Raw genomic sequence first — 20,594 nt, forward strand, 5'->3', positions numbered from 1 at the left:
AGTACTTACACATTACTTAGGATGAAGACAACGCAATCCTTTCTAGAAAATAGATTTGAAAGTCTTTTGAATGTGTATATATATATATATATATATACACATATATATATACGTATATATCTATATATACACACCCCACATTTTGAGCACAACAGTGTACCTTCCATATATATGCTTGTACGATTATGTATGTATGTGTATATATATAGATATATATCGTGTGTGTACATATATAGCTATCTATATGTGTGTGTGTGTGTGTATATATATAGATATATATATCTTCCTTGTTTCAGGCTGAACAGTATTCCATCGTGTGTATGGATGGAATACTGTTCAGCCAGAAACAAGGAAGAAAATTCCAACACATTCTACAACATGGATGAACCTTGAGGACATTGTGCTAAGTGAAATAAGCAAGCCACAAAAAGACAACTACTACATAAGTCCACTTAAATGAGCTACCTAGAGTAGTCAAATTCATAGAGACAGAAAGTTAGAATGGGGGTGGCCAGGGGTTGGGGGAGGGGGAATGGGGAGTTGCTCTTTAATGAGTAGAGTTTGTTTTGCAGGATGAAAGGAGTTCTGTGGCTGCACAGCACTGTAAATGTACTTAACATTACTAAAGTGTACACTTAAAAATGGCCAAGATGGTAAATTGTATGTGTACACAATTAAACATTTTTTTCTATCCTAAAAAATAATAAAAGACATGAACAGAATGAAGAAGAGATGGAGCAGTAATTGGACAAAATTAAAAAAAAAAAAACCTGAGTACTGAATATGAATAAGCTAAGGAGGCATATTTATCCTACATTTGCCAGTCTTTCAAACACTCAAAATATCACATCATAATTACCCCACCATCCTGCCCTCCACCCATAAGTTTGCAAATAACTCAGAATAAAAATACACATCTCAAAAGAGTTACAGCCATTGGGTTAGGAGGATCTGTTCTTAGTCCTCCACCATGTTCACTCTGATCCACATAATGAAGATTCATTTGGCTCTGTCTAAATAATAGGACCCAGGGTCCACAGAAAGACTTTCTCACTTTGATTCTCCACGAGCCACCTAGATGTATCTTTAAGGTCTTGAAGCAATGGGCTCTGGAAACACTGACATCATTGTTCATAGAGCTACGTATGGCTTGGAATGACCAACGTATGATCATGTGCTACCATGTAATTATTGGCTTCTCAAAGATTCTCCTAAAAATGTCCAAGTAGGTCAAGGCCCACAGACTCTAGATTGCTAGAAAAGATGAGGGATATTATCTGAAAGCTAGACCTACAACATAAGAAGTTTTTTCTCATTCCTTTATCTCACTATCTCTCCAGAAACTGAAGTCATAGCTTAATGGGGGTTGAAGCTAAGCTGGACAATAACATATATACAATGGAATATGTAACTTAGATTAATCATAAATCATAGTTATTTAGAATATCTGTTGAACCTTCCTATTCATATTCTAATGAATTGATGATTCTACATCAGTCTCCACAGGATATTTCTAATAGAACATTGTTCTTGCTCTATTTAGCTTAGACCCCACAAACTTCACACGCCATCTGATAAAGTATCACTTGGGTGATTCTATGTGTTCATCAATTACATGCTTGCACCAAAAGGTAGATATGCCTATTTATCATTGGTAATTTATGGGCCTGCCATATTCTAGGTGTGTGAGAGGGGAAATATCAAACTCAAAAAAAAAAAGCTACTGTTGCTCAAGGTCACAGCATGGAGGCTCAATCTTATTTCACACACACAAATCAGATCAATTGAAGATGGAAATGCATCATACATTACACAAACAGTTTCAGACTTTGTTAAAAGCAGACCTTGGAATGTGCATTAACAGCAATTTGCATTTAGTAATGTTTCGTATTTGAACATTAAATGTGTTAAAGGGGAAAAGTAAACAAAAATATTCAACTGTTTCCTTGAAATACTGATGACAATTCAGTAAAGGTTCATAGTAGTAATGAAACTCCAGAAGTTCTTTGCCCCTATAAAAGTATCTTTTATCCAGTACCTTGCCCCTGCTGCCTGCCTCCTTGTTTCCCAAGTTCCACATGAGGGAATTTTATTCTTTAGAAGCTCTTCATCCTAAAGTATATGCAATGTTCATTCCAAACATGAATTTGGCAATAACATACCCTACTGTCATTTTTTTTTTTTTTGGTAGAGAAAATAGGGAACACAAGACTGACATTCTAGCAATAATGTACCATGCAATATGAGAGTCACAAACTTGGAAGGCACCTCAAGTAGACAAAAAGCTACTTGGCATGATGTATTAAGATTCATAAACATGTTCACGTCACTTTGGCCTAGAAATCTCTATTCTGGGAAATTATCCTAAGGACATAGTCCAAAAGACAGAAAAAGCTATAAGCACAAATATGCTCACTGTGCGGTGCTTTCATTCAATAAACCTTTATTAAGTGTCTATTATGTGCCAGGCACTATGCTGGCATAAAGTCTATGTCTCAAGACACTCACAGTCAGCTTGGAATTCAGATAAGTATATACAGAATTACAACATGTTGGAATGAATGCTAACTGAGGAATGTGTGAAAGCAAAAGAAACATTAAAATAAGCAGGGAGTAGGGGACAGAGAGAATCAAGGAGAACTTTACAAAATTTTGGGTAATGCTCTTATAATTTCTTCAGTATTTTTTAAGACACAAGGAAATGTTAAAATATTGAACAAATAAATCCTTTTAGTATCCTGAAAAATGACTCCTCAATACATTTTTTAAAATAAAAAATATCAAGCAAACATAACGGCCTTTAGCAACTCTCAGAAGTCCTCATCTTTCTCTCCACTGTGTGTGGGAGTTAGAGTGTGGTAATCAATCAGTAAGTCCTCACCTGGCACATTCTACCACAGTCTATTCTCAGTCTTAGTCTTCTACCAGACACCAGGGTGTCCCTAATCAAAACTGCTAAGAAACTGTGAATTCACTTTGCTTAAAAAACAAAGCAAAATAAACACACCAAAAAAATCTTATTGCTCCTTTGAGAACTTTTTTGTTCAAATGGCTCAGAGTCGTTTCAGAAATTCCTGGTTTAAGATTTCAGAAGGTCCCTTGCTAAATATGGTATTTGCAATTTGTAATGATTTTTTTTAGTCTATTTTCAAATGTGTTTAGAAGCTTTTGAAGAAGCATAGACTGGACTCACCTTGCAATATATAGTGAGAAATAATCTAAGCTAAATTGGGATATGTTGCAATCTATGTAGCATGCCTGTATTTACACTTGGATAAGAGAAAATTCTATTCCTGTAACATGCACAACATTCAATTCAAGTCAGGACATGATACATATCAGGGTGTGGGGGCCATGAGGATACCTCTTTCAACATGTTCTGTCCTGTACCATGGCTCAAGGCCTTGGCTATACTCCAGAAGTGGGGTAGGGCTGTAGAAGGGTTACCAGAGAAGGCCATGCCTAAACTAACTTTCTTGAAAGAGTGCCTAAAGGAAAGACTGAACTTCAACCAACCAATGGAAAAAGGGTAAAATTACAATTTATTGAGTCTCTATATTTGCTAGGGATCGTCCTAGGTAAGAGGTTGGCAAAGTCTTTCTGTCAAGGGCCAGATAATTGCAGTCCAGAGTTTCTGTGGTAACTACTTGACTCTGTCATTGTAGCACAAACAGCCACAGACCATCCCATGGGAATCAGTGTAGCTGTGTTCTAATAAAGGTCGGTACACAAAACCAGGCAGTGGCCAGATTGGGCCTGCAGGCTGTAGTCTGTCAACACTTGCTCTAAGTGTGTCACAATCCATTTTACTTATGGTACAAAAAAGGCTTACCGATTATTTTCCATACTGAAAGATGAGGAAACCAAGTATCATAGGTGAGATGGCCTGCCAAGGTCACAAGTCTAACTCAGGATTCCAACCTTCTGTCCAAATCCAAACTCTAAACCCTTTCTACTACATGAGAAGGGCCTCTTAGTGTGAAAACAGAGGAAGAGGCATCAACTTGAATAAAAGAAAAAATGCCAAGTCTAAATCTTTCCTTCTTGTTTAACAGTAGCTGATGTAAGCCCATCTATCCCAAAATATGGAGGACGTTAAACATGCTGGTAAACAGGCGAAACAATCCTTCCAAGAGAAGCTTCTGGAATAGTCAGTGGTAAATTCCTTCATACCAAAGGGGAAAGAAACCAAATTCTGTATGATAATGTGGCAGATTGTTGGAAGGCTATAATGTGGTCATACTCCCAGAATTCCAACACTCTCTGAGAGAATTTTGTAAAACAACCTCATTGACATTTATATATTCGGTAATTCATTCATTCCATGACCAGCTAGTATACCATCCATAACTACTTTAAAAGAGGATGTGGCAATTGTCCTTCAGGAACTTTCAACAGAACTGGGAAGCAAGGCATAGTCACTAAATGGTTAATTATCTGCTGATCTGAATTGCCACTTGAGGGCAAAAAGGCACTGTAGAGGTGACATGTACAGTTCAGTGCCTGAAACTCAAGGGAGAACAGGCATAAATATGAGCATACTTCTCCTAGTTGAATCTTAACTAGGTTTTCCCCTCAAGAGATTAAAGATTCTATTTTCACCATGGTTGTCCTACTTTGGAACCTGAAGACAAGGTTCCCAGACCATCTCTGTTGTTTACCAGCTTGAAATTTTGTTACCTAAATATTAATTTCCTCATCTTATAATGAGGGGGTTCAACTAGACGGTTTTGGAAGTCTATTCCAGATTATACCTCCATGAATCAGATTTTCAACATATGACTCTATATACCCAACTTTCAAAAAAAGTAATTCCCCGGATAGAACTTAGATGTCCATATATTTTAGTCCATGACAGGGTTCTTCACATCTTTAGAGTTTAAAAAAAAGTTTCAATTATTAAAGCTACTTCCCTAAAAAAGCAGAAAGTATCACTTACAAAGTTGCACAACTTTTGGCTGAAAATTAAATAATGGTTTTCCCCAAAAGACAGAGGGGAAAGGAAGATGTGGAGCAGATGGATTCATTGTTCCCCTATGGAGAAAAAACATTTCTACACCTTGCAAAAATATATTAATTGGCCTGCCATCTGGCAAGCCTGCTCACATACATAAGGGATAAAGTTTAGATCTTGAGGTTTAACATTTAAGCCTGTGGGGAGATGGTAATTGGAGTGTTTCTGAGCTAGCATTAGTATTTTTAAAGGGAGCATTTCAAGAGAGATCCAAATACAGTTGGAGAAAAACAGGACCTGAAATGTGAGCCCATCCAGGGTCCCTTCACTAGTGTCAATGGGCCCATCTCCCTGCATACCAGGAAGCCGGCTGTGGACATGCCCACAATGGGTGCAGCTGCGCATTAATTAGCACAGCGGCCTCTGGACGCCTTTCCAATGTGCCCCAGGATTTACCATCAACCCGCCCCAGTCTTCTTGTATACTACAGGTTTTTAAAAAATTTCTAGAAATCTTACCATTGCAAAGTTGGGCATTTAAAAGAATCTTATTAAGGGGAAAAAGCAGATAATAAACCAGGAGATACAATAAAACATCTATTTTGTGGTATGCATGCACACATGTGTGCACACATGCAGACAGGAAAAATATTACTCTGCCAAGTTTGTAATAGTGGTTATGTCTGAGTACCAGGATTTGGGGTGATTTTTTAAAAAATATTTTCCCCATTTTTTTGTCTTGAGCCATATATTTAAAATTTAGTGTAAAGGTTATATAAGTTTCATTAAAATTAAAATATAATAAAAATAGTGGAAGAACATGATAAGTTATTTTGCAAAGCAAATAAGGTACTTGTAATTTATCTTTTGTAAAATACATATTTTCTTCCATCTTCACTTGCATAGAAAAACTCTTAAGATTCCTTCTGGATCTCCATGCTTATTTTCCAACAATCATACTCTATATCTTAAATTACATGTCTTCCAAGTCCTCCACTGTCAAGGCCCTGTTTCCTTCCCCAATAAACACCCCCAAATTATTTTTAACAATTTCCTGCTAGTCAAATCTGTTTATCTGGTTTCTTGCAAGTTTTTCATCTATGTAGTATCAAAGGGACTTTTTTTTTTTGAGACAGGGTCTTGTTCTGTTGCCCAGGCTGAAGTGCAGTGGGACGACCATTGCTCACTGCAGCTACGACCTCTCGGGCTCAAGCAATCCTCCTGCCTCAGCCTCCAGAGCAGCTGGGACCACAGGCACGAATGTTTAAAATTTTTTATGGAGACAATGCTCTCCCTATATTGCCCAGGCTGGTCTTGAACTCCAGGGCTCAAATGACCCTCCTGCCTCTCAAAAGTGCTGGAATTACAGGCATAAGCAACTGTGTCTGTCCAAACGAGCTATTACATATTAATAGTGGACCACACAATTTAGTTTGCTTATCTTTCAAGTATCCCATTCTGATGCATTTTTCCGGTACTTCACATGACAATATCACCATGTAATCTAACTATGTGTTAATCATTTCCTCATAAAAATGATTTTTAAAGAGGATGACACAGTGTACCATAGTATCCTAGATGGAATAGAAAAAGGATATTAGGAAAAAATTGTGAAATATTAATAAAATGTAAAGCTTAGTTATAAAATAGGAAAGGAGAGCAAAACAAAATGTCTTATCCTAATCATATATTAGCATTATCAAACTGCTCAATCTATGTAAAATTTTTTGAGGTAATAGAAATACTTGGCCGAGTGCGGTGGTTCACGCCTGCAATCCCTGCACTTTGGGAGGCCGAGGTGGCCGGATCACAAGGTTAGGAGTTCCAGACCAGCCTGACCAACATGAAGAAACCCCGTCTCTACTAAAAACACGAAAATTAGCTGGGCATAGTGGCGCACACCTGTAAGCTACTCGGGAGGCCGAGGCAGGCGAATCGCTTGAACCTGGGAGGCAGAGGTTGCACTGAGCTGAGATCACACCATTGCACTCCAGCCTGGGTGACAGGGTGAGAGTCTGTCTCAAAAAAAAAGAAAGAAAGAAAGAAAGAAATACTCTATATCTTTCCTTGTATGTTAGCTACATAACTTTGTTAAAACTTATTGAACTACATACCTGAAAAAGGATGATTTTACCATGTGTAAATTGTATCTCAATAAACTTGTCTCAACAAAACAAAACTAACACCTAGTTGCCTGATACAAGTGGTAAACCCTGTGTCAGTACACATCTGAGTAACTCTTGGGCCTAGGTTAATAGTAATAAGACACACTTTCTTTAACCCTTAACAAAGTTCCTAAAGGGAAGACTTCTTTCATTCCGTCCTTAGGTAGGGGCAGCTATTCCTCAAAAACAGCTCACATATTGTATCACCAAAAGCTAAGAGATGGCCAGTAAAGTTTTTCTGTGTGTGTGTGGTTTAGAGAATTCTGGACACAATATTTGTGTCCTTTGTGTGTTGTAGATTATTTATAGTCTATTCTTATGCAATTGTTTTATGTATTACAAAGCAGTTACTTTTCCGTTCTCTAAACACAGTAATTTTCTCAAAGGAAAAGGTGTATTTGAGTGCCATCGAGTCATCTCCTCCTTAAAAACAGCAATAGCACCTTCAAGACGAATTATTACATTTTTTAAAAGGAAAGAAGCCTATAAGTAATTCATCTCTAAAATCTCCCAACAGATATTTTCTGGCATACCCATTGTATTGCCATCCATAATCAGAAAGAATTTTTGTCCTTTCTAAGGGATGAACTATATGCATTATTACAAGATCGGCATGGATTTTGAAATGTGTGGATAACATATACACTTATGTGAATGTGCAGGATTTTATAATACATACAGGGAAAGCTCAGGAAAATAAGCCTGAGTGCATGGGGTGTTACTCATTCAAAGGCCTGGAAGACAGCAGCTGTGCAGAGCGACACCGTAAGTAAAGCTTCAATTTAAAAGCACAAACCCATTTAAATACCATCATAAACTGTGATACTTTAAGATGAGGAAATTACAGCAGAATACATTTACAATTTCCATTAATAGGAAAGAGAATCAGCAGGTGGCAATCTTAAAACAAAGTAAAACCTACTTCTCTTTTTCACTCTCTTCCCTCAGACAGCAGCAGCATTTTCTATACCAAAGATCAAAATTATCAGAGCTCTATATTCTACAAATATCTTTTGAATTGCCAAGAGGGTACTGTCCTATAAAATTAAAAAGGTACAAAAATCTTGCTTTACAAATATTATTTTCAGTAATTAGAATGTTGTTGGAGCCATATTTCTTTTGGCCATAAGATAGTAAAGTTTTTATCCAAATTCACTACTCACTAGTGGTGAGATTTAGGGACAGTTAAGTAATTTCTCTAATCCTCAATTTTTTCATCTGTATAATAAATATAATAACATATTCTTCACAGAATTGTTGTGAGGATTAAATGAGACTATATCAAACTGTCTCCACAGATATTCTCCCCCTCCCTCCTCCTCGGCTGATGTTGGTAGATCTACCAGTTACCGCATGTTACTCTAATTCTTTGTATTACTGTCTAAAGCCCACTAGATTGAGCTACTTGAAGAAAAGGATCGTGCTATACATATCTTTGTTTCCCAGGTGATAATCATAGCCCTGGTCACATAAAAGGTACTCAATAAATATTTGGCATACAAATGAAAAAATGACGTGATGTGATAAATCCTCAGACCCTGTTCACAGAAGCCAAACTTAGCCAAACTAGGTTATCAGGTTATCAGGTTTCAGAGAGTGATTCAGCCTCATCCACAAGCTCCCAAAGCAGTAAAAGGGTCACAGAGAGATGCATGACTCATAAATAGCCCCTCCAAGTATTTGTAAATGTAATTAACTTCCCATGTTTCAGAGGTTAATCGTCCAGCTCTTGGTTTCTCTGTCTTTTGGCCGAATTTATAATCACTTGACTCCTCTTTAGTGCTCCTCTTTAGGCAGCCAAAGAAAAGGAACTGAAAGTGGAGATATATAGCCTTCGGGACTCGGAACTACTCCCTCCCAGTCCAATCCCTAAGATAATCTTAAGAAATTCAGTCTAGGACTAGAAGGCAAAAACAAAACAGAGCAAAGCACAAACAATTACTTTTGTCTAATAGCCTTAACATATACTTAAGATAAATACACACCTGAGACTTCCCAACAAAATCCATAAATGTTGGGCCATGAATCCCCTCCAAACATGTTAGTTTCTCTATTAAAAAGCTTTGAAATCAAACCTGTTAAGTGGCTGAAGGAACAGCTACAAGCCACTGCCTGCTGGACACACCTATAAGAATGGAAGGTTTGAAAAGCACGGGTTGTTTCTTCAGCTCCAGGCTGGGCATGCCACTTACATGGGAACTAAAGAACTGGCTTAAAACGAGGACTATAATCTTTCTGGAACAATAGGTCATGACGAGCTTCCTTAATGCCAAAATAAGTGTTTAGAAGTAACTTCTGCTAACTGAAAAAAAGTATAAAGGGCATATATATTTACTCTGGCTGGAATACAACATTTCTGAATATGTTTATCAGTGCCAAGAGTCAGAACCCTTTTCCCTCATGGATTTCCAACCTGGGACCCATTCCATGGAATGTCTCTATATCCTAGAAATGGCATAAAAAAGTTGTATCATATTAATAGCTAACCAGTTCAGTATCTGTTCTCTTTGACCTCTAAATCACCCTAGATCTGATGTGAGAAGGTAGACTAATTGTAAGGTTAAATCTCAAAAGGTAAGAAAAACCACAATTGCTCTTGATTAAAGAGCTTCCTCTACAAGAAGCCATCAAATAATACATAATCACAATGTTATAGAAAAATGAAGTCTACCTGCTAAAATGGCATTTTGGCCATGGCTATGCTGGTAAAATAGCATTAAAAGCAGTAAGATCCAAGAACTGGACTGAAGAGAGCAGGTCTCTGATCTTAAGCCTGGATTCCAATGTTAAGAAAGTCACTATTGATTTTTCACTTTAAAAATCCTTGATTTCAAAGGCTAACCTGCCTGAACTTCACAGGAGAGAAGGCATCTATTGAGAAAGAATGCTACAAATAAGTTTTACAGGCCACACAGTAAAAATACAGCAACTTTTATTCCACGGTTCAAATACGTAACCCCAGACATCAAATCCTAAAACATATAGGAAATTATGATTCATACGCTTAGAGGCTTATTTTGCAGAATCCATAACAAGAACTATTACCTAAAGCACCCAAATTATCCCACATCTGTTTAGCTCCACTGGTCACTAAGGCCATTTGACATCAAAGATGAGAAATCCTTCTGCTTAGGGACGTACTATGGAAATGCGAACTTACAATCATCCATTCAACTTGCCAAGGCAGCTGATGTGCCTATCAATTGTTTTGCCACATGCCTGCCCTTTGCAGTGGTTGAGCAAGCCTAGGTTAATTTTACAATAAACCAGTTTTTGGGTTAGCAAATTACTTGTGTTTATCTGGAAGGGTACTAGGATAGGGAATAGTAAGTAGATAAAATCAGTCCTTACACGGAAAAAAAAAAATCTGACATAGCTTCAGTAGCTCCAGTACTTAGTTCCTGATCTAGGTAATCTATTTGGAAAAGTCTTTGATTTTTGTATCAAAAGTCTTGAGATTAGCCAAGTGAAAGTAATATTTTTACAGGAATTATATCTCAAGTTCCAAGATCAACAAGCCACTCAAATCAGACATAAGAAATAACATTACATAATAGCCACTTAATGGCTATTGTTCTACAGTAACAAAGGCTTCATTTACCATATTTCCTCGAGTGCTTTATTCAGCTGGCAGTTTTTCCCATGCCAAACATAATTTTTTCCCTCAACCCCTTCATACATCTACAAAAGTAAAACATTTTATACTTTTTAAATTATTATAATTCCCAAATATATCCATCCTATTGCATTTTAGAAAACATTAATGTGAAAGGGGAATAAGTGATTTTTATGTAAGCTATGGATCCAGTGATTTTCTACAGATTTCATAGCTGAGAAATTTGTCAATGACTAGATAATAAATATTCCAATAATGACTCTTAAGGAAGAAACCCAGTAAAGCGTGAGACATAAACATACTGTAACATTTAAAATTAGATAGAATAAAGCATACTTCTTTACAGCTTTTGTTTTGTTTGATAGCTTCAACAAATACTCATGTGGCAAAATGGGCCTGGTAAATCCATCAGCTTTCTTCCCCTTCTAATTCTATGACCCTAAGAGACCTCAGCAAATTTCACATTTTCAGTTTCTTATTCCCTCCACCTAGGTGATTCACTCAGAACCCAATACACTACCTCTAAAAGATACTGCCATTTGAACTTCCATGTCAGGTTAGAAACTTTCCAGGGGCACAAGGTGCTGGTACTTACTTTGAACAGCTAAAAGCTTATTCAAGAACTTCAGAATAAAAATGGTGGTTGGCCTACCAGATGTCAAGATCTGCATTTTGCTTGTACTACTGCCTGCAATTACAGTTTGCTAAGAGCCCCCAAACTCTGACAAAATCAGTCACTGTTAAATGTAGGACCACAAAGCAGAATGTAAAAATTCCCAGGATTCTATAATAAAGTAAGCAATGGGGTGCTTCAGATAAGAGATATACAGTAATGACTGCCTATTCTTCTTACCAATCTATTTTACCTTCAAGTACTGATCAAAGCCTAAATTCTCTGCTATGGTCTTTTTTCTTTAAAATAAAACCATGATATGTCAGTTGTGATATTAGTATAATTACCTTCTCAAATAGGCATGTCCAATAGACATTAATGTAGCTAAAATTCCCACAGGTCCTTTTATTGTATTAATAAGGTTTAAGATCAACATTTTCAGAATTTACAACCAAGTTCCTAGTGGAATTTTTTTCTTTTCTTTTTTTCTATCTGCCTGGAAATAAGGACAGTACCAGAACTACAATGTATGAACTTTTGAGATCTATCTAGTTACAAAATGTACCACATTATCACAAAAACCAAGTTCCTACTGACAGAGACTGACTCTACTTTTAGTAGACAATTTTATGCACACTTTGTATCTACTTTCATCCAGGCAGCCCTAGGACCATTTTAATATCTTGGCTCTACTATGTAAGTTTCAAAAGGATTACTCAGTTACCATGATGTCACTCCCAAATGACTAGTTACAGGTAGTGAAGACAGCTCAGATTAACATAACATGCTTACTCACACTAGAGATGGGTGTGTATGGAGGGTGAGGCTGGGGTCCAGGGCCTCCAGTTTCCATCTGTGTGAGACACCAGGTATTTCCATTTCAACCAATGGAAGAAGGACTTTCCCAAATTATTCAGATAGAGTCCTATTCCAAGCTTCCTCTTCTATGGGCCATCTCCACACAGGAATTCAAATGATTCCTTGACCCCAACACCTGTCAATCTTTAACCCAGAAGGCAAATGGTCCCTATCTTGAAGCTTACGATTCCTGTTTAAAGGTATTAGTTGAGCTTCTGATAACAGGATAGATGTGTAAAGAGAGGCAAAACCATTAAAGAATATAATGTTCTACCCATCACTGTGCACTTATCAATATACTACTCCCACCACTGCCTTGAGTGAAGACACACACAGAAACACACTGTCTCTCTCTCACACACACAATAGCAGTGAATAGACCATGCCTCCCCATGCAGCATATGCTCCATAATTCTTATGTTTTATTTTTAATGAATTTCTTTTGAAATCTACTTTTTGCACTCTCACACATTTCTCTCTCCCTTCTCTCTCACTCTTTCCTCGCTTCCTCCCTCCCCCTTTTCTCACAAAAGACCTACATATTCCAGGGGCAAAACAGTCTGTGATCTCCTATTGTAAGTTTCACACTAGAAGCTAAAAGCAACATTTTTGAACTGTGCATATTTCTGCTTCCATCCTTTGTATCTGGTAAGCCTTAGATGCCCAGAATCTGCGAATGCTGCCACAGTTGGGACAGCCAGGCTCTCAACAGGAGCCACTCAGCTGCTGGAAGCTCTGGGCTTGGAGCTCAGTTTTCTCCTCTGCTCTAGGGGTATCCCTGACCAGGCTGGGGGAGGGGCAGTCAGGAGCAAGGGCAGCCCAGGTTACTGGACGGCGTCATGGAATATTAGCAACGTGAGAGCTAACTAGAAATGACAGAAGGACTGAAGGGGCAAGCCCTGCATGATTTGTAAGTCTGTCCTGCCTGCAGAAGACACAGTCAAGAGCATAAAGAAAGTACAAGGATGAAAGGAAGCAACTACGAAACAGGCCTGGGCAAAGCAAGGAGTGGGAGGAAATGGGCTCAGGGACTCAGGGAGGGGCAGAGCCTGCAGGTCAGGCGTGGAGAGAAGGAGAGGAGCAACAAGTGGGGCCAGGCTTCAGTCTCCTGTGGACTAGGCTGCAGGGGAGGGGCTGGGGTACCAGGGCCTCAGGAGGAGAGCAAGAGGTGGTGTGTGGGAGCCAGAGATGCTCGGTCAGGGCTTTACAGTAAGAGAAACTCCAAACCTAAACATGTCACAAAGGAACAGTCATAAGGCTATGGAAGAAATTTGAGCTTCCAGAGGGAGGTGAAAAGGAAACTGTCATTGCCAATTTGGGCAATGAAGCAGACAACAAAGTGAGCAACAGTGAGTAAGGGGATATGATTCAGGGAGGAGGGCTGACGGGCCAGCCACGAATGTGCAGAGGCAAGGCCATCATAGCTGTGCTGCTGCTGTATTTAGCTGCCCACAGAGAGTGGCCACCACCCCTGTTCTCCAAGTCCTTGCTTCACTCTCTCCTGGGTTATGACACCCCCACCCTGGGGCACCTGTTCATGCTCAAGTCATCCATGAGTTTCCAGTTGCCAGATGCAACACACACCTTCACTTCAACTCTCTGTGGAGTGCTGGGGGTGTTGACCATTTTCCTCCTGGGATTTCCAGGACAGCACCCTCCTGGTCCCCTCCCTTCTTAGGGGACTTTTTCCGACTAAGTCTCCTTTCCTGTACCTCGCTGCATTTCTGCCCACTCCTTAAGCAGGGTATCTTTAATTCTCCCATGTATTAATCTGATGTATTTCTCAGATGGTCTTAATAGTAAGTCCCGTGTTTACTATTTTGGCACAGCCTGCCTGAGTGCTCTGGATTTATGTACTCAGCTGCCTGCCTAGGGGGCTCTTTCTTTCCAGTCTCAGTGCCTTTGATGTTCCCAGATGCCTGTCCCCAAACTCCTCCCATGATGGCTCTTTCTCATCCTTGAGGGCTCCCTTAAATATTACCTTCTTGAAAGACCTTCCCTGACCACGTTATCTGAAGTAACTCCCATCATCACCCCACAGGGTTATGTTCTCATCTCGGCTCTTGCTTACAGCCACTGGAATACTGACCACATTGGCAATTGACTTAGTTGGATACTTGTTTATTGGTGAGGCCTAAGTACTCGTCTATCTCATTTATCACTGTGTCCCTTGACCAGCATGGGATACACGTTTGGGATATTGGCTGAATGAAGGAATAAATATCCCGTGGTATTCAGTGCACAATAGATCTTCAATAAATGTGAATAACTGAGCTTTAGGGGAAAAAAGGGGCAAGTATAATATAGGTTCTTGTGTTTTCCCCGCCTCACTCTCATAAGTACAGGTGGTTCCTCCCTCTCCCTGGTTCCTGGAGTCAAAAACCCCAGGGCCATCATGGAATATTTCTTCTTCCCTCAGAGTCAATGGCTCATCGACTTCTATCAACGTCATATCCTTCATATCTCTCAAAGGCACAATCTCACTTCATTCTTTATCTAGCCCTGCAAAATCTCTTAAATAGACCACCCCCAAGAACTTATTAACTGGCTTGCAGGTCTCACCCCCACTCCCAGACCTAAACCCCAGTGTGGCTAGACATGTCTTCCCAGCACAGGATCAAAACCAAACTCCCTCATATGCCAAGCACCTCAGCTCTCCTCCGCAGCTTCACCACCCACTACTCATCTTCATTTGTAATGACAGCAGTAATATTAACAGCTAAAATTTATTGAGAATTTTTATATGCCAGTCATTTCATTAAGCATTTTACACATATGAATGCATTTTAATCTTCACAACAATCCTATAAGATAAATACTTATCCCTATTTTATAGACGGAGCAAGTGAAGTCCAAAGTTAACATAACCAATCTCATACAGTCAAGATGTTAACCCAGGTAAATGGGCTTCAGAACGACCCTCTTAACCACTGTGCAGTACTGCCCCTTCCAACTCTCTGCTTCAGCAATACTAAGCCATGTCTAGTTCCTGGAACTCTGTGTTGCCAAGGTCACCAGGCCTTTGTACACACCATTTATCCTGCCCCTTGGAAAGGCTCTGTTCTTCACTTTCGTCAACACCAAATATCTTTCAAAACCTTTTCTATGTGGTGTCTCTTCTGGCTCCCTGAGACCAAATTCTCTCTTACTCACTGACCGCTCCTATGGCTTATATGTACCTTGTAAATACTTCTTGATTGTCCTGGTTTGCAATGATTCATTTACTTGTCTTCATTGAAAGCATGCCTACAGCTTTCAAAATTGGGTCACAGTGCCCAGGTACACAATAGGTGCTTAATAAATGTGGAGTTAATTGGGATTTGGGTAAAAGGGGTGAGTACAGGTTTACTAACACCTGGAATACCAGGGCAAGAGGGAAGAGGATTCTCTATAGTTCTCATAGTCATGACATATATTCATGAGCAAAACAAAGGAAAAACTCATCAAACACTACAGATGTATCTGAAGGGAAGATGCCGAATGCATAAAAAATTCAATACATCCTGACAACTACAGGATTTAGTTTAAGATCCCTGAAGGTACCTGCTGTTCATAGCAATTACTGAGTAATGCGAATTCTGCAAAAAACAACTACCAAAATAAAAACCCCAAAAACTTCTTTTTTGGTTCTCAGAAAAATACATTTGGAAACTTGCTCAGAGTGATGAACTGAGTCACAAACTACCCATCGGCATAGAAAATGGTTTCATTGATTTAGGCATCATCAAGGTTGAGAGATTATCATTAAGCAAAATGAAAACACGACAGATTTCTAAACATTAAGGTTAAAACACAAGCATCTTCTGGATTCTCAAGACTGCACTTCAGCAAAACTAAAGGCCCAACTCAAAACTTAGCAGCAACATTTAGAAATCAATTGTAGCCCTTTCCTTAAGGTATGACAGAGAGCAGATATAATTAAAAGAGAAGCTTGATTCATTTCCCCCAAAAGATTTTAATCCAATGGGCAAAGAAAAGATGCTATAAACATAAGCAGTGACATGAATGCAGGCCAACTAATTTCCATTCTGAGTTGTGAGAGGATCTTCAATGAATGGAATAGCCACAGACCTATGAAACTGAAAATCTCTGAAACATGCAATCATTACTTCAGTCTAAAGCAACAAGTTTTGGTATAAAAAGTCTCTTCATTTATGCCTAGGTTTCTGTCCCTCAAAGCAGCAGGTGAATGGCTGTACTGAGACTACCTTGAGGAAATGAGGGGAAAGGAGAGGAGGACAAAGCCAGTTATATAGAAGGAATTATTTCCAATGGAACATGTAAGCTATACAGCAACACAGTAGACAAAAGCCAGTGTGCATCCCAACAATCTCATGTCTGCCATGGTCAAGACAAAAATGAATGAAGGGCATAATATACTGTCCTTGGGACGTAGCACAAGGGACAGAGTCTTTCAGTTCATCAGTACTGTGTCATCTTTGAGAACCTAGGCCTGAGAGTATGTCTGTAGGCTTCTTTCCTCAGGAACCCCAAGAGTTACAGGCACAAGTAGGGCTGTAGGTTGTAAGAAAAACCTTCAATATTTTTCTCTGAGAGTACAAACTAACAAACCAGCATCACATTGAACTATAAGGCAAACGTAATGTAGCAAACCAAAAGTTTCCATGATGACAATTTCTACCATAATAAAGGTTTAAGGTAAGAGTCTGAAACCATTCAAGCTCTCTTTTAAGTGTGACAAACATTCTATCCTTATGAGTTCTAAGATGCTCATTCATAGGCTCAAAGCTGAATTTTACTTTGATAGATGCAAGAAGCTGATATTAAAGAAAAAGCTAAGCTAAAGTCCTCCAGATTACAATGTTAATCAGAACAAATAGCTGGGATAAAATATTCAAAATGAACAATCTGTCACACAAGTCAGCAAGTGTGCAGGAAAGGAACTAAGTTTGGGAATGAGAGATATCTCAAGGGTTAAGGCATATCTGACTGATGATGTCAGCAAGGTGTCCTCACCTGGACACTGGGGACACCCTTATCGAGGATGGCAAAACAGAACAACTTGCGAACTGAAAGGTCCTTTGGAAAGGAGACAAACTACTCAGCCAGGTAAGGTACAGCGTTAGACTTGGAAAAGGAAACAGGATTTAGAACAGTTAAGGGGCATCCCAAAAGCGAAGTCACAATGTAAGCACATGTTTCATGTCCTTAGGGAAGGACATGGAGCCAGAATTGATCACTGTATAATAACAGGATGCAATAGCCACATACATTGCCCTGGAGATGAGGATACCTAGCCTTCTGAATCTACATAATAAATATAAAGCAATGCTAGCCCTTTGAGACAGACAATGACTCGATGGATATAGAGATGATCTTTGGGATGTTTATTTCCAAAATGCAAAACCTGAAAATCTCCAGCAACAAACAGGCTGTCATAACCTTTACTCTTAAAAGGGGGAGAAGAAAATCCCCTTCCCTCTCTATTTTGCCAAATTGAAGATACGGGTTCATGACTTGGGGTGGAAACAGCCCACCCAATGCTCTCCCATTTTACTGGGAAGAATTCAGGTTTCCTTAGAATCTAGGCTCTCTGTCAGTGTGAGCTGTCTGAATTGGAGTGTTCAGGCTGGACAGGTACTGCCCTAAAGCCAGGCTCAGAGCAGCCTGAGAATCCTCCTGCATCTGACTCTCTCCAATAATACTATCAACAGGTAGGTAGGAAGAAGAAAGGCTCCAACTGCTCTACGGGTTCAGACACACACATACGATGCCAGAACAGACTTCTCTCCCTAAGAACTGGTTCCAGGTAAGAGTAGAGGCTGTACCGCAGCCAGGACTACACAACTCAGAAATATTTAAGGGATTCTGTCAAGCTGAAATGGTAAGAAATTATACGAATTATCACCATGTTGAGCAGTGGCCTAGTTCATGTGTAGCATGTATCTCTCTTCAACTTTATTAGTTATCTTGGAGGTTTGGTGCATGGTTGACACAACTTGATGAGAAATACTACAAAATGAGCAATACTACAAGAGAGGGTCTCTGACCATATATGGCAGAACGAGAAAAACATAGTCACATTACTTAAAAGGTACAACTTCAGAATCCAACATAGTTTAGTGGTATCAACACTTCAAACTGCATCAAAAAGCAAATATGACTTTGAAATCTGCCAGATGTCTCTCTCATACACACAGGTGCACATGTGATTTGTGTGTGCACCCATGTATATAAACAGTGTATGTGAGTATTCCAGGATGTTTCTGAAATGTAAGAAACACCATGAAAAACTTCAAAAGGAAAAACTAAGTTTTCTAAAGTATCACATATCCACATTTATACTACAAAAAGTTACAGGTATAACCAAAAAGAACAAACCATTTTCTTGGGTTCTTTGAACACTGAAGCATAGAGATTGTGAAGCTCCAAATCTGATAGCCTGCATCCTGTTTATCTGACTGCAAAGTTGCTCTCATGCATGTTCACATGTACATGCAAGGCAAGTTTTGAAGGAAAACAAAGAATCAGTATTAACACAACTCAAAAGGTGTGCCCCTCTAAAAGTACAACAATCTTACTTTTCTGTGCTGGACACAAATGTGGCGAGAAATGCCTCCTTCAAAGTCACAGTCTCTCAACACAAGTGTCAGCAAACTCTTGGAACTGCCTGTCACTTGTGGCATGAGCTTCATCTTGACTTTAAAATTCTTTTTCTTTCCTCATCTTTTCTGTCAAATATACGTTACAAAATGAAAAGGCCACTCCTGTATTAGTAATAAATGCCAGCAAACCATTGAAAAATCAAAATGACAAAGTTATGTAGATCTGCCTCTCCACAGATAGTATGAAATAGCTAACCTGGGCTATCCTTGCATCGTACATCTGCATCTTATAAAGGTCAAATATTTAATAGAGAGGAACATCTGAAGGGCTCAACGAAAAGTACCAGAAGCCTCAATGACTGGGTGAATGAAACGGATAAACATGATCAGATCAAAGGGACAGACTTAGACAAAGTACCTCCTCCTCTTTCCCTTTTTCTCTCCCCACCTCTCACAAGGAAATGTCTTATTATCCACATTTCAAAAGGAGAAAACCTATGAGAAGCACATTTATCAGGGTTACCCAGGAAACCACAAGGACGAAGAAATACCTGAAACAGTACCCCCTCCCCTAGCGGGGCATAAACTTTTCAAAGTGTCACCCAATACACAAAACCCCAGCTCTTGAGGGGCTCAGGCAGCTCCGCCTGTGGGCCCCTGGGAAGTGAAAGCATTCCCTCTCCAGGCAGAGATCCCCGCGTTTTTACCTTTGTGTTCGCCGAAGCCTGTTCCCACTCCTCAAATGAGGCAAAGTAAAGTTTGAGAGCACAGTCCAAAAATTGGGGTCAGACATATCCATTTCTTTCTCTCTTCAATTCACTGTGGGTTCAAGGCCATATGACTAAAATGGGGAGAGGTAAAAAAAAAAAAAAGAAAGAAAAGAAAAAAGAAAAAGAAAAAGAAAAGGAAGAAAGACAAGGCCAAAAATAAAAAAAAATCCCAATTATCTACTCACTCCCTCCAGAGAAAACGTGATGGGAACTGTGATCTCAAGAACAACTTGGAGCATGTCTGAGAAGTACCCGTCCCGTCCTAGCCTTTAATTAACACACAGCCTCCTCTCAAAGGTCCGTGAAACTGATTTCCTCTCGGGTCTGCCCTCTCCTAGTCAGGCTGGGCCAGCTATAAACAGTAATTACATGAGTTGAGCCGTGCGTTCTGCTCAAAACGCTGTCTGTGGGATTCAGTCCGAGGTACTTTGTCATCTGTTTGGCAGATACCATTCGCCGCTTCTGCGGGGGGCGGGGGAGACGACTATTTTGAGGCTTTGGTTCCGGAGGCTGTTGCTTATCAGCAAAACCATTCACATCCGAACATGCCCAGTGCCGAGTTTCCTTTTGGTATCTACATACAAGGAAAAGAATTTGAATAGAAAAAACTGCTCTTGCCCTCCCCTCCTGAAAAAAGCGGAAACTTGAAAGCACTTTTTAAAAATGGGCCTATTGGAGGACTTGAACCTGACACCTTTGTGGACCCTTCCAGGGTCCGGCTGGGAGGAGGCGGCAGGGCCTTGTCCCTGGACAGCTTGGTGGCCGCGCCCCCAGGTTTCCTACACCCCCCACCCCCCACCCCCCACCAGCCCCGGCTGCGCCTGAGGAGCGGGGGCTCACGGGAAAGAGAGCAGGCGGCCGCGGCGCGACCCCAGCCGGTGCCGGGACAGCCCCGCAGCCTGGGCCGCCGCTCCCCCTCCCCGGAGCCCGGAATGGATCCGTCCCGGAAATAAATAAATAAACCCGCGGCTCCTCCGGGTGTGTGCTGCGCGCACCTGAGGCCGACCTGTGATTCACCGCGGGAGGGATGGCAGTGACAACGCTCTGGGGAAG

The 20,594-nt window shown here is 39.9% G+C and overlaps 1 protein-coding gene across 35 annotated transcripts in view; it reads right to left on the reverse strand.

Moving 5' to 3' along the window:
• Nucleotides 1-20,594, reverse strand: part of MAST4 (microtubule associated serine/threonine kinase family member 4) — a 575,831-nt gene that overhangs the window by 144,635 nt on the left and 410,602 nt on the right. For 2 of the 35 annotated variants that reach the window (XM_054684319.2, XM_054684316.2), the window contains exon 1: nucleotides 19,479-20,354. The exons of 29 other annotated variants lie outside the window; for them this stretch is intronic. In XM_054684319.2, coding sequence (XP_054540294.2) covers nucleotides 19,479-19,570 — 92 coding nt within the window. In that variant the 5' untranslated portion in view covers nucleotides 19,571-20,354. Of the gene's footprint in view, nucleotides 1-9,103; nucleotides 20,436-20,594 lie in introns of those variants that run through there. 4 more of the 35 variants (XM_054684320.2, XM_063811164.1, XM_016953234.4 and 1 more) reach the window with 4 other exon arrangements.

This window comes from Pan troglodytes, chromosome 4, assembly GCF_028858775.2.
Source record: "Pan troglodytes isolate AG18354 chromosome 4, NHGRI_mPanTro3-v2.0_pri, whole genome shotgun sequence".
Classification (NCBI taxonomy): domain Eukaryota; kingdom Metazoa; phylum Chordata; class Mammalia; order Primates; family Hominidae; genus Pan; species Pan troglodytes.